We start from the raw sequence: 12,173 nt of genomic DNA, 5'->3' as shown, positions 1-12,173 counted from the left end.
GGGTTTCGGGTTTTTTCACCCAAATCCGAACCCGTAACAAAATACACAAAATACATTTTTCCTACAATATTTCTACAACTTTCCACAATATATTTTATATATATATTTATTTATTTATATATATATATATATATATATATATATATATATATATATATATATATACATATATATATATATATATATGTATATATATATATATTTATTTATATATATATACTTATATATATATATATTTATCTATATATATATATATAAATATATATATATATATATGCGGGTGTGATTTCGGGTTTCGGGTGCGGGTTTCACACTACCCGAACCCGAAATATCGGGTGGCACCCGAACCCAAACTCAGTCAACTCGGGTTTTCACCCGTTGATTCGGGTTCGGGTGCGGGTGGGCCCTGCGGGTTTGGGTCTACTTGTCATCCCTAATCTCAAAGAAGCCTGTAGCGAATGTTTTCCCAACTCTCCCTCTGATTTGGATAAGTTAGGCCCCCTATAATGTGGCGGTCTTTCCTGGAAAATTTTGTACAATAGAATTATATATGTCTAAGGAAAACCTATTCAAGTAGAATTTTTTCTGATCTAGAGGGGGCCTTATATGTTCTTTGTGGGAATCAAGTTGAGTCAGGATCCCATTTATTTGTTACTTCTAGTTTACTTTTCAATATTTTGTATGGGGTCTTTAGGTGGTTAGGGGTTATTTCGGTCCTTTCTAGGGGTCTTTATGATTCGGCACGCGGTGGTATGGGCTACCTGGGTTGTTCGCAAGGATAAGTTTTTACTAATTCGTCAACTAATGTGAAAAGGGTGGAGAATAAGAGTTTCTTTTTGTTCTAAAATTATTTTTTTAGTAAATCACCTCAAACCTCTCTCTCCCCTCAATGATTGACTTCAAAATTCTATCTTGTGTTGGAACCAATAGTGAATCGAGAGTCTGGGCTAACCCCGTGATTTGTAGTGGTTTTTATTTTTGTCCATGGTTGTGAGTATGGTTGCTTTATATTAGCCTGACTCTTGTTGGAAGATGGCTTGTTTGGGGATGAACAATTGAGTTTTTCTTCTTTCGTGTTTATTTTTAGTCGGTGGTTGTTGTAATTTATTTTATTCTTTTTGTTATCATAGTATTTTGCTATTGTGTTGTTGTTTTGGCACTTTTATACATATACATATATAATTTTTGCATCCATTATTAATATAGTTTTTTTTATAGCAATGAGGGCCTAAGCCCAAACAAAAACACAACTACACAAGGTCTAGATTAAAGACCAAAATTTCAGAAATATCAGTCTCCAACAAGTCTTTAAGAAAACTTGGAGCTTTATCATAAAAAGTAAGACTACTCTCCCTACTACCAAGTTTTTTCAAAGCATCAGCACAAGCATTTGCGCTCCTGTAGACATGCGATATAATCACCACCTCTATCGTGTCCATCACCTCCAAAATTTGACAAAGAATGGCGACACAATCTATTTGCTCAACTCTTCCTTTTTTTTTCAATAGCTTCAGTCACTTGTAAAGAGTCAACATTGATCTCTACCCTCCTATATTCTAGCCTTTGTGTGAGTTTTATACCTTCAAAAAATCCCCAAAATTCTGCAAGAATAGTACTCCCTCTTCCCACAAATTTGGAGAATATTATTAATATAATATTTGATCATTTAAAGCAAAACAAAAAAAATCCTTAATAAATGAAAAATTATTATTTTTCAAATAATCTAAGCTTTCACCATTTAAAATCCTTAATAAATAGTACTCCCTCTTCCCACTTTTCTTCTTTTTCCTTCCTCTCTCTTAAAGAGGGGTGATTTAGGGTCAATTTTGATCCAAAATCAGCCCTCCAAATCGTTTTTGTTTATCTATTACTTAAATAAGTGATTTTCACACCTTTTCTTTTTGTCTTTTTTTGTGATTTCGTGGGTCATCTTTTGTTTTGATTTCACATATTTCTGTGGTGTATTTTGATTTATCGTCTTTGTGCGGGTATTTTGTTTTTCCGTTTTTGTGCGGTGTTCATTTGTTTCAGGTTGAAAGGTTAGTTTCGATCTAGTGCAGATTCAATCAATGACTTTGGTGCCGTCAACGCTACAGATCCGGAAGCATGAATATTTCGGACATCTCAATACAGTCAATACATTAATATTTGTAGGCATATGCAATTTGCCGTTTTATGCTATTAACATGGATGCTGTGGATTTGTTCGCAGATTCATCTTTTTTGTTTTTGGCGATTTTGAATTTGTATTGCAAAGATATACTCTATCGATTTGAATGAATGAATATCATTTATTTTCTGTCAAAAAAAAATGTAAAAACTTTTTATATCGAAGTAAGTGCAAACACTGTCAATCATCAACAATATGTCAATTGCATAACTATTTCTAAAATTGCATCATAAAATTAAATTCGTAATTTAAGTCATCAATAAATATGCATTTAATTTCTATATTGCACATGAATATGAGTAGGGGACGAGACCACTCCAGTTTTTCAGCAAAAAAATTTCATAACAATTCACAATCTTTTTTTTTACTGCATAAAATTTCACAATCTTATTGACTTTGACTCTACGTTACACTGCTGTCAAGTAACACATCTAGGATGGTTTGACAACATTTTAACTCAACGAACAACTAAAGCAACATTTGACTTCAATAAACAACTAAATAAACATTTTATTACTATATACCTATACTCCAAGACCAAGAGTAAGGTATACATACACATATATCATATAATCTAAACCCTAGGAGAAATATGAACCTGCAAAGGATTCTTCATGACCACTGTGAACTCATGCTTTTCAGACAAATCAACATCCCCTCCCTCCGGAAGCTTCCACTCAAAATTCCAAACCAAATTAGCCACAAAGTATTCCAAATGGAGCATAGCTAGATTATATCCAGGACAAATTCTCCTCCCAACTCCAAATGGCATCATCTTTATCTCTTTGCTCCCAGTGATATCAAATGTCTCCTCCTTCATAAACCTCTCCGGCTTAAACGCCATCGGATCTTCCCAAACTCGAGGATCCCGCCCTATATCTGCCACCATGAAGTTCACTATCCCATCTTTTGGCACCAAATAGCCATTCAAAACAACATCCTCTTTAACTGTATGTGGCAACACAAAGTGCCCTGGTGGATGACGTCTCAGCCCTTCCAATATCACACTCTTTAGATAAGGCAGTTTGTGCAAATCTTCCTCTTTCACCTCCGCGTTCTCTTCGTTTCTTTCATCGCCAAACGCCGCTTTAAGCTCCTCCATAATCTTGTCTTGCACTTGTGGATACTTCACCAAATTCGCCATGATCCATTGCAAAGCTGTTGAAGTTGTGTCTGTGCCTGCATTCAAAAACTCTGAACAAAGACTAACAATTTCATCTTCATTCAATTTACGTTTCTCCTCAGGTAATTCCAATTCCACAAGAGTATCTACATACGAAACAACGTTGTTTTTGATTGATCCACTTTCTTTGGCTTGCTTCCTTGCTCTTATCAATGGAAGTAAAACATCATTTTGATCTTGCTTCAACTTCAACAACTCCTCCCATCGTTTCCGGAACAAAACCCTAGTGATCTTCGGAAAGAAATTCAGAAGGTTGAATTTGTTGAGACTCAACAGAAGTGTACGTTGAACACGCTCGATATCGTTGATTTTGTCATCGTTAACTCTTTCTCCGTAACACATGAAAACCAGTAAGCAAAACATTGCATACTGGATGTGATCAACGACTTTGATAGAATCACTGGATTCCGAAGATGACTTTAATCGGTCGAGGAGGGTTTGAAGAACCCAGCGGCGAATCTCGGAGAAAGACTTAGCGCGAGACGGATGAAGCATCTCCGCGGCGAGGTTACGACGAAGAGTGCGCCATGTGGCTCCATAAGAAGCGGAATTGATGGTGTGTTGGTTGCTGGAGATGAGTTTTATGTTGGGAGGTGCTTTAGGGCGTTCAGAGAAGACGGAGGAGTTTTGGATTAGGGCATTGTAGGCAACGGACCGATCGGAAATGAATACGATCGGTCGGAAACCGACTCGGAAACTGATAATTGGGCCATATTTTGCATGGGTGGTTCGGAGGAAGGATTGGATTTGGGATAAGGATTTTCTAAGCCATAAGATGGTTGATAGGATGGGTATGTGTAGAGGTCCGGGAGGGAGGCTTACGCGCTTCGTGTTTCCTCCGATGGCGGAGACGGTGGCTCTGATGAGAGAGCCCACACAAAGAGAAACTAGGGCAATGAACCAGAACTCCATTTTGTAACGTTTTTACTGTTATGAAGATTGTTTCAATTTTCAAAGTGCTAGGGATCATAGGTGTGTTATTTATATGAAAAAAGTTGAATAAATATTTTCATTGAAAAATTAACTAAATAATAACATTATTAAAAAAGATTTGTGAAAAAAAAAACATTTATAAAAAGAAAAGTGTACCCATGATTATAATTTCTAACTAGTAATTAACAATAGTATATTTATTTAATATATAAATTTATTATTTTCAAAATTAGAATTTTTTTTATACTTTATTTCATTTTAGATAAGATATTGTTATTTATTACTGTGTTTAATAAAATATTCTATTATGAATAATATTACTTAATGGTATTAATGGATAGAATTTGAATATGATTTTGGTCAACAACTATTTATTTAATAGTATAAAAATATAAGGATCTTCTAGAATGAGAGATTGAATAGAGCATAAGTTTTCTTGGGTTGTTTGTATTATAATTTGTGGGTCCAAATTGTCACATTGCATTTAAGTAATCTTTAAGTAATTTCAATTATTTTTGCTTAAATGGTAATTAAAAATAAGCAACATATATTTAACCCTACCAATTTATATTATTTTATTTATACTACAATTTAATAATTATTTTTCAATTGAATTGGTTAAAAATAATAATATTTAATGTTAAATTTTTCATTTTTGAGATTATTTCATGAAGCTCCATCTCTTAAATTTAAGCAACTAATATTATCACATCAGCACACTCCGGTAGGTATGATGAGGCAAGCTATAGACAGAGGGTTGTACAAGGGATTCAAGATAAATGATTCAGGGAGTATAGTTTGTTACAATTTGCAGACGACACGATAATTTTTGGAGATGGCTCATGGTCTAATCTGTGGACTCTTAAGGCTGTATTGAGAGGATTTGAAATTGTTTTTGGCCTGAGAATCAATTTGAACAAAAGTAATATATATGGAGTAGGAAATAATGATTATTACTTGGAGGCTTGTCCTTCGTTTTTGGGCTGCAAGATAGACAGGATTCCATTCAAATTCTTTGGATTCACAATGGGTGGGAATCAAAAGAGGGCAGACTTATGGAAGCCGGTAGTTAAATCATTGAAAGAAAAACTATCTTCATGGAAAGGTAGATTTGTATCAATTTGAGGTAGAGTGTCTATGATTAACATCATCCTCACGAATATGCATGCCAAGTTACCAATTCTCCTTTTACAAAGTTCCAAGAAAAGTGAAAGAAATTGTTATTATACAGATAAACTTTTTATGAAGTGGAGTCGGGGATAAGAATGCGATAGCTTGGGTAAGTTGGGAGGAGGTATGCAAATCAAAAGAAGAAGGTGGATTGGGTATTAAACATGTAGCAAGATTTAACAAGGCATTATTGTCCAAGTGGCCATGGAAATTTTTGACTGAGGAAAACGCTATATGGAGTGGTGTGATGGAAGGTAGGTATGGGAATGTGAGAAATAGAATGTGGGGTTGTTATGAACCTATTTCAAAATCTAAGGAGTCACTTTGGTGGAGGGACATCATGGAGTTGTGTGATGAGGAAGAAGGAGTCATGAAGAAAATCACAACTAGACTAGGAGATGGAAAAAGCATTATGTTTTGGAAGAATCAATGGCTAGGGATAGGTACTTTGGCTGCCCAATTTCCTTGTCTCTATAAGGAAGTGTTGTTCAAAGAAGAATTTGTTTACAATTATGGAAAGTGGAATGGAGAATCGTGGGACTGGTTTCTGATTAAAGGCGAAGAAGTTTAGGGGAGAGAGACTTCAAGGGAATATGGGGAATTGAAAGTTTTGTTGGTTGGGATCAGACATGTCAATTGCGCTAAAGATGTTTTCATATGGCCATACGATAACACTAATTGTTTTACTGTGAAATCGTGATATATGAAGATCAACCAACAAGTAGATACAATTGCAGCTGTTGGTTTGAAAGAGGGCTTGAGCATCATTTGGAGAGCAGTTGTGCCTTCAAAAATCTAGATTTTCGGTTGGAGACTGCTGAGAGATAGGCTCCCAACACGGAGACAACTTTAAAGAAGAAATATTATAGTTTATCAACAGCAAGTTGTGTGTGTTTTCTGTGAATTGCAGGTTAAAGATTCAGAACATATATTTTTGCATTGTTCTAAGCTAGCTCCATTGAAGAGTAGAATTTTAATGTGGATTGATACTCAATTGCCAACTGTTTTGGACTGCTGTGGAAATTTGCTGAATTGGGTTGATCACTGAAGGGCAAATTGAAGAGTAACAAGGCTGCAGCTATATGGTTAACAACTTGCTGGTGTATTTGAAAGATGAGAAATGACATAATCTTCAACAATGCAAAATTGGATATTGAGGAGTTATTTTACATGATAATGTGGTTCTCTTGATGGTGGATTGCTTCAGTTTCGAAAGAAAACATCAAATGTAATTTCTATGATTGGTTTAAAAACCCTCTATTTTGTGCATGATATTTGTAACATATAGCTGATTTTCTATATTTTGTTGTAAGGGGTTGGAGTACCCGTAGTACTCCTAATCTTTATTCAAGGGTTAAGGAATCAATAAATTCCCACCATTAAAAGAGATGCTTTTACATCCTTGCACGTGTACAATTCAAAAATAAACGACGCTATTAGGTTTATTTTCTTTATACTTTTCTCCACATCACTTTTTATCATTTTGAACTTTTTTTTCTCTTGTAAATATATCTCTCTTTACAAAAAAATTACTTGTAAATTTATATACAGGTTTGGTTTGCTATTTTTACACAATATCATATATCAATATTTAGGGATGGTAGGCAGACCCAAATCCGCAGGGTTCATCCGCACCCGAATCCTAACCAACAGGTGAAATCTCGAATTAATTGGGTTCAAGTGCCATCTGATATTTCGAGTGCGGATTTAGGATCACTCAAACACGCACCCGAAACCCAAAACCACATCCGCTTAAATATTAAATTACATAAGTAACCCTAAGTATATATAAGTGTAAAAATTTAGGGTTTCAATTTCACCCATTCCTTCACTTCAGAGGTTGTAACTCACGCACGCCTCACTCACTCCTCCTCCGACCTCCATCGATCTTCTTCTCTCATTTGGCCAGTCGACCTCACTTACTCCTCTTCCATCGATCTTCTTCACTCACTCATCTTCCTCATTCACTCACGGCAACCACTTATTATTCCTCTGTTTCCTTCACTCTTCGTTGACAATTAAGAAAATTTCCATGTTTAGTCTTTAATTTTGATGAAGTTGATTTACTGTTGATTTTTTATTGTTTAATCTTGTTATTGAATGTGTTTAATGATGTTGTTTGTAATAGGTCAAATGAATCAAGTGAATATTAGTAAATGTGTAATATCAATTATTTTCTTCGTCCTAGTAGAAATGTATTTTATGCACATCCATCACTATAAAGTATAAACACTAATTATTTTCTTCGACATAGTAGTATATTGCAATAAATTATAAACACATTCCTAGTCTCAAAATACCATTTTATTTTCTATTGAATTAAAGAAATTTGAATGCGTTTATAACTTTGAATGAAAGTGTTAAAAATAATAATAGTTGGTATGGATAGTTGTATATTCACTAGTAATACTTCTATCATAATTAACGGAAGTACGACAAAGGATTTCAAGGTTGAAAAGGGGCTTCTCCAAGGAGATCCTATCTCACCTTTCCTTTTTGTTTTGGTTACAGAGGCACTAGCGGGCCTAACGAAGAGGGCAGCGGAGTCAGGAGTGTTTAGAGGCTTTAAAATCAACAATATAGAAAAAGTCAACCTAGTTCAATATGCGGATGATACAATTATAGTAGCAGATGGTTGTAGTGAAATTTTTTGGATGATGAAGTCAATTCTTAGAGGTTTTAAGTTGATGTCGGGGTTGAAGATTAACTTCTTAAAGAGTAAGTTATATGGAATACACATTAACGATTGGCTTATGGAGGCGGGCTCAAGTTTTCTGAATTGTGACATTGACTGTTTTCCGTTCAAATATCTTGGGGTCAAAGTCGGGGATAGTCCAAGAAAGCTTTTAATGAGGAAGGAATTAATATCTCATTTGAAGTATAGACTAGCTACTTCGAAAGGAAGATACTTGAACATAGTTGCTAAAGTGATTTTGATAAATTCGGTGTTGAATGCAATTTTGATTTATTCATTATCCTTTTACAAGGTTCCTTCAAAAGTGATAAACGAGATTCGAAAGATACAAAGTAATTTTTTATGGCATAAGAAGGAAGTGGGTTGTTCATACACTAGGCAAGCTGGAAATTAGTTTGCAACCCAAAACATAAAGGAGGACAGGGAGTTAAGGATATCAAGATTATCAATCGTGCGTTGTTACAAAAATGAAAGTGGAGGATTTTAAATGAGTCGGAAGCATTGTGGAGTAGCTTGATTTGAGAAAGATACGGAGACCCGGGGCTTTAAGTATTAATTGGGACAGATTCGGTGTTACGTCATACGAATTCAATTTGGTGGCGTGATATGATTTTATCTGATAATATTGTCCATAACTGCTTAAATCTTTTTACAGGTGCCATTTCTTCTACTATGAACAGTGGTCGTGGGACAGCTTTTTGGCAGTCGAAATGGCTGGGGAATCAAGCTCTAATAGATGCTTTTCCTGAAGCTTTTTCTGTTGCATTTAACAGAATTTGCGGTGTGGCAGAGCTTATGAATTGGAACGGGAATGTTTGGTCCTGGAATCTAGAGGCTGGATTAGATATCAATGATCCTTCTTTTATGTTGGTTAAAGATGAATTTCTGGAGCAGTTGCAGTAGTTCTCGTTCGGTGATGGAGAAGAAGATGTTCATAAGTGGATGGTTTCGGGATATGGTGATTTTAGTGTCTGGTCTTGCTATGATTTATTTTATTCCAACGTTGTTGTAGGTGTTTTAGTTCATGACAATGTCGCAAAGGCGCTGAGTTCTCTTAGGAAGTTTGAAGCTCCTCCAAAATTGATGTTTTTCGGCTGGAGAGTTTTACTCAATCGTATAGCCACAAAAGACCAGCTTGTCATGCGCAACATAATGTCGGTGAGTAATGATCCTTGTTGTGTGTTTTGTACGTCGGAGTTGGAAACTATTCCACATATTTTTGGATCCTGCTATTTTACGGATTATATATGGCGGAGAGTGTTGATTTGGCTAGACCCTATTGAGGATGTTACTTTGGAAAAGTTCAAAAAAAAATTCTTTCATGTTGAGAAAGTTAAGAACGCATCGAAGAGGAAAGTAGTAGATGTGATTTGGCTAGTTACAATTTGGAGTATGTGGCTTTCTAGAAACGACTTCATCTTCAATAACATTAATTCTTCCTTTGATGATTGTATGTCGGCTATTATTTTTAGATCTTGGATATGGTTATCTTCTTGTATTCCTTTGGCAAACAGTTGTAACTTTTATATTTGGAATCTCTACCTTTCCATTGTTTTGGGAGGTGGAGGTTTTCTGTTGTGTTTCTGCGGTTGAGTAGCCATTCTACTCGGTTTTAATAGATCTCTTGCCTATTAAAAAAAAGTTTTTTTGTTTGACAATATAAAAAAAATAGAATTTTTATTTTTTTAGCAACAAATACGCATTCCATATATAATTTTTATATATTTTAATATAAATTAATTAATTAAATTAATGACTAATATTTTTCCCATATATGAATTATACCTTTAACATCTATTTTTAGTGACACATTTTCAATTTACACAAATTTGTCCTAAGATGTTTTTTAATAAAAAAATATTATTATGATTGCTCTCATTTTTAATCAAATATAAAATTTAATTTAACTTATTGATTAAATATATATAAAAGTTTTTTATTATTATCGAATAAAATGTATAAAAATAATTATTTGATAAAGAATATTAAAATAGAAAAAAAGAATAACGTAAGTTGCAATAAATTATATGGGTGTTATGTTCTTGGTGTTTTGTTTTTTTTAAATAACAAGTTTTGTACTAGATGAAAAAAATTAAAGAAAATTAAAGCCATATATATTTCTCTCTTTTCTAAATAATATTTTTCTCTTTCTTATCTTTTAACTATTGGATTAATCTAATGGCTCAAATTTACGAGAGAGAAAATAGGAGAGGATGCAATTCTTAAGAATTCACCAAAATAAATGCATATTTTAGTAATCAATAAATATGCATTTAATATGTATATTGCACATGAAAATGACTCCAGTTTCTCATTAAATATTCTCAAAACATTTCACAATCTTATTGACTCATAATCCTAAATACTACTACTACCTTATACTTCTGTCAAGTAGAGAATTTAGGATAGTTTGACAACATTTGACCACAACAAATAACTAAAAAAACATTTTATTACCATATACCTATACTCCAAGAGTAAGGTACACACATATCATATAATCTAGACCCTTGGAGAAACATGAACCTGCAAAGGATTCTTCATCACCACTGTGAACTCATGCTTTTCAGACAAATCAACATCCCCTCCCTCCGGAAGCTTCCACTCAAAATTCCAAACCAAATTAGCCACAAAGTATTCCAAATGGAGCATAGCTAGATTATATCCAGGACAAATTCTCCTCCCAACTCCAAATGGCATCATCTTTATCTCTTTACTCCCAGTAATATCAAATGTCTCATCCTTCATAAACCTTTCCGGCTTAAACGCCATCGGATCTTCCCAAACTTGAGGATCCCGCCCTATATCCGCCACCATGAAATTCACTATCCCATCTTTAGGCACCAAATAGCCATTCAAAACCACATCTTCTTTGACTGTATGAGGCAACACAAAATGCGCCGGTGGATGACGTCTCAATCCTTCTAATATCACACTCTTGAGATACGGCAGTTTGTGCAAGTCCTCCTCCTTCACTTCAGCATTCTCTTCATTTCTTTCAGCGCCAAACGCCGCTTTAAGCTCCTCCACAATCTTGTTTTGAACCTCTGGATACTTCACCAAATTAGCCATGATCCATTGCAAAGCTGTGGAGGTTGTGTCTGTACCTGCATTCAAAAACTCTGAACAAAGACTAACCATTTCATCTTCATTCAATTTACGTTTCTCCTCAGGTAACTCCAATTCCAGAAGAGTATCTACGTACGAAACAACGTTGTTTTTGATCGATCCACTCTCCTTGGCTTGCTTCCTTGCTATTATCAGTGTAATTAGAACATCATCATGATCTTGTTTCAACTTCAACAACTCCTCCCATCGTTTCCGGAACAAAACCCTAGTGATTCTCGGAAAGTGATTCAGAACGTTGAATTTATTGAGACTCAATATAAGTGCACGTTGAACACGCTCAATATGATTGATTGTTTCATCATTAACTCTTTCTCCGTAAAGCATGAAAACAAGTAAGCAAAACATTGCATAATGAATATGATCAACGACTTTGATAGAATCACTGGATTCCGAAGATGATTTCACGCGATCGACGAGTGTTTGAAGAACCCAGCGGCGAATCTCGGAGAAAGACTTAGCGCGAGACGGGTGAAGCATCTCCGCGGCGAGGTTACGACGGAGAGTGCGCCATGTGGCTCCGTACGAAGCTGAGTTGATGGTGTGTTGGTTGCTGGAGAGAAGTTTCCCATTAGGAGGTGCTTTAGGACGTTCAGAGAAGACGGAGGAGTTCTGGATTAGGGCATTATAGGCAACGAATCGGTCGGAAATGAATACGTTCGGTTGGGAACCGATTCGGAAGCTGATGATTGGGCCATATTTTGCATGGCTGGTTCGGAGGAAGGATTGGATTTGGGATAAGGATTTTCTAAGCCAGAAGATGGTTGATAGGATGGGTATGTGGAGAGGGCCGGGAGGGAGGCTGGCGCGCTTCGTGTTTCCTCCGGTGACGGAGACGGTGGCTCTGATGAGAAAGCCCACACAGAGAGAAACTAGGGCAATGAACCAGAACTCCAT

At 35.4% G+C, this 12,173-nt stretch overlaps 2 protein-coding genes across 2 annotated transcripts; both read right to left on the bottom strand.

Annotated features, from left to right (window-relative positions):
- Positions 1 to 2,575: 2,575 nt before the first annotated feature.
- LOC131608063 (cytochrome P450 89A2-like) lies at positions 2,576 to 4,284 on the bottom strand. Its single transcript, XM_058880003.1, has one exon. It carries the CDS (start codon positions 4,262 to 4,264, stop codon positions 2,744 to 2,746), a length of 1,521 nt encoding a protein of 506 aa, XP_058735986.1. The 5' UTR covers positions 4,265 to 4,284; the 3' UTR covers positions 2,576 to 2,743.
- A 6,188-nt stretch (positions 4,285 to 10,472) lies between these two features.
- LOC131608062 (cytochrome P450 89A2-like) lies at positions 10,473 to 12,173 on the bottom strand. Its single transcript, XM_058880002.1, has one exon. The coding sequence runs from the start codon at positions 12,171 to 12,173 to the stop codon at positions 10,653 to 10,655; it is 1,521 nt and encodes a 506-aa protein (XP_058735985.1). The 3' UTR covers positions 10,473 to 10,652.

Source organism: Vicia villosa, linkage group LG5 (assembly GCF_029867415.1).
Source record: "Vicia villosa cultivar HV-30 ecotype Madison, WI linkage group LG5, Vvil1.0, whole genome shotgun sequence".
Taxonomy (NCBI): domain Eukaryota; kingdom Viridiplantae; phylum Streptophyta; class Magnoliopsida; order Fabales; family Fabaceae; genus Vicia; species Vicia villosa.
This window is presented reverse-complemented; position numbering and strand designations above follow the sequence as displayed.

Coding starts and splice junctions, on each gene's coding strand:
- LOC131608063 (XM_058880003.1), bottom strand. CDS start 4,264: ATGGAGTTCTGGTTCATTGCCCTAGTTTCTCTTTGTGTGGGCTCTCTC.
- LOC131608062 (XM_058880002.1), bottom strand. CDS start 12,173: ATGGAGTTCTGGTTCATTGCCCTAGTTTCTCTCTGTGTGGGCTTTCTC.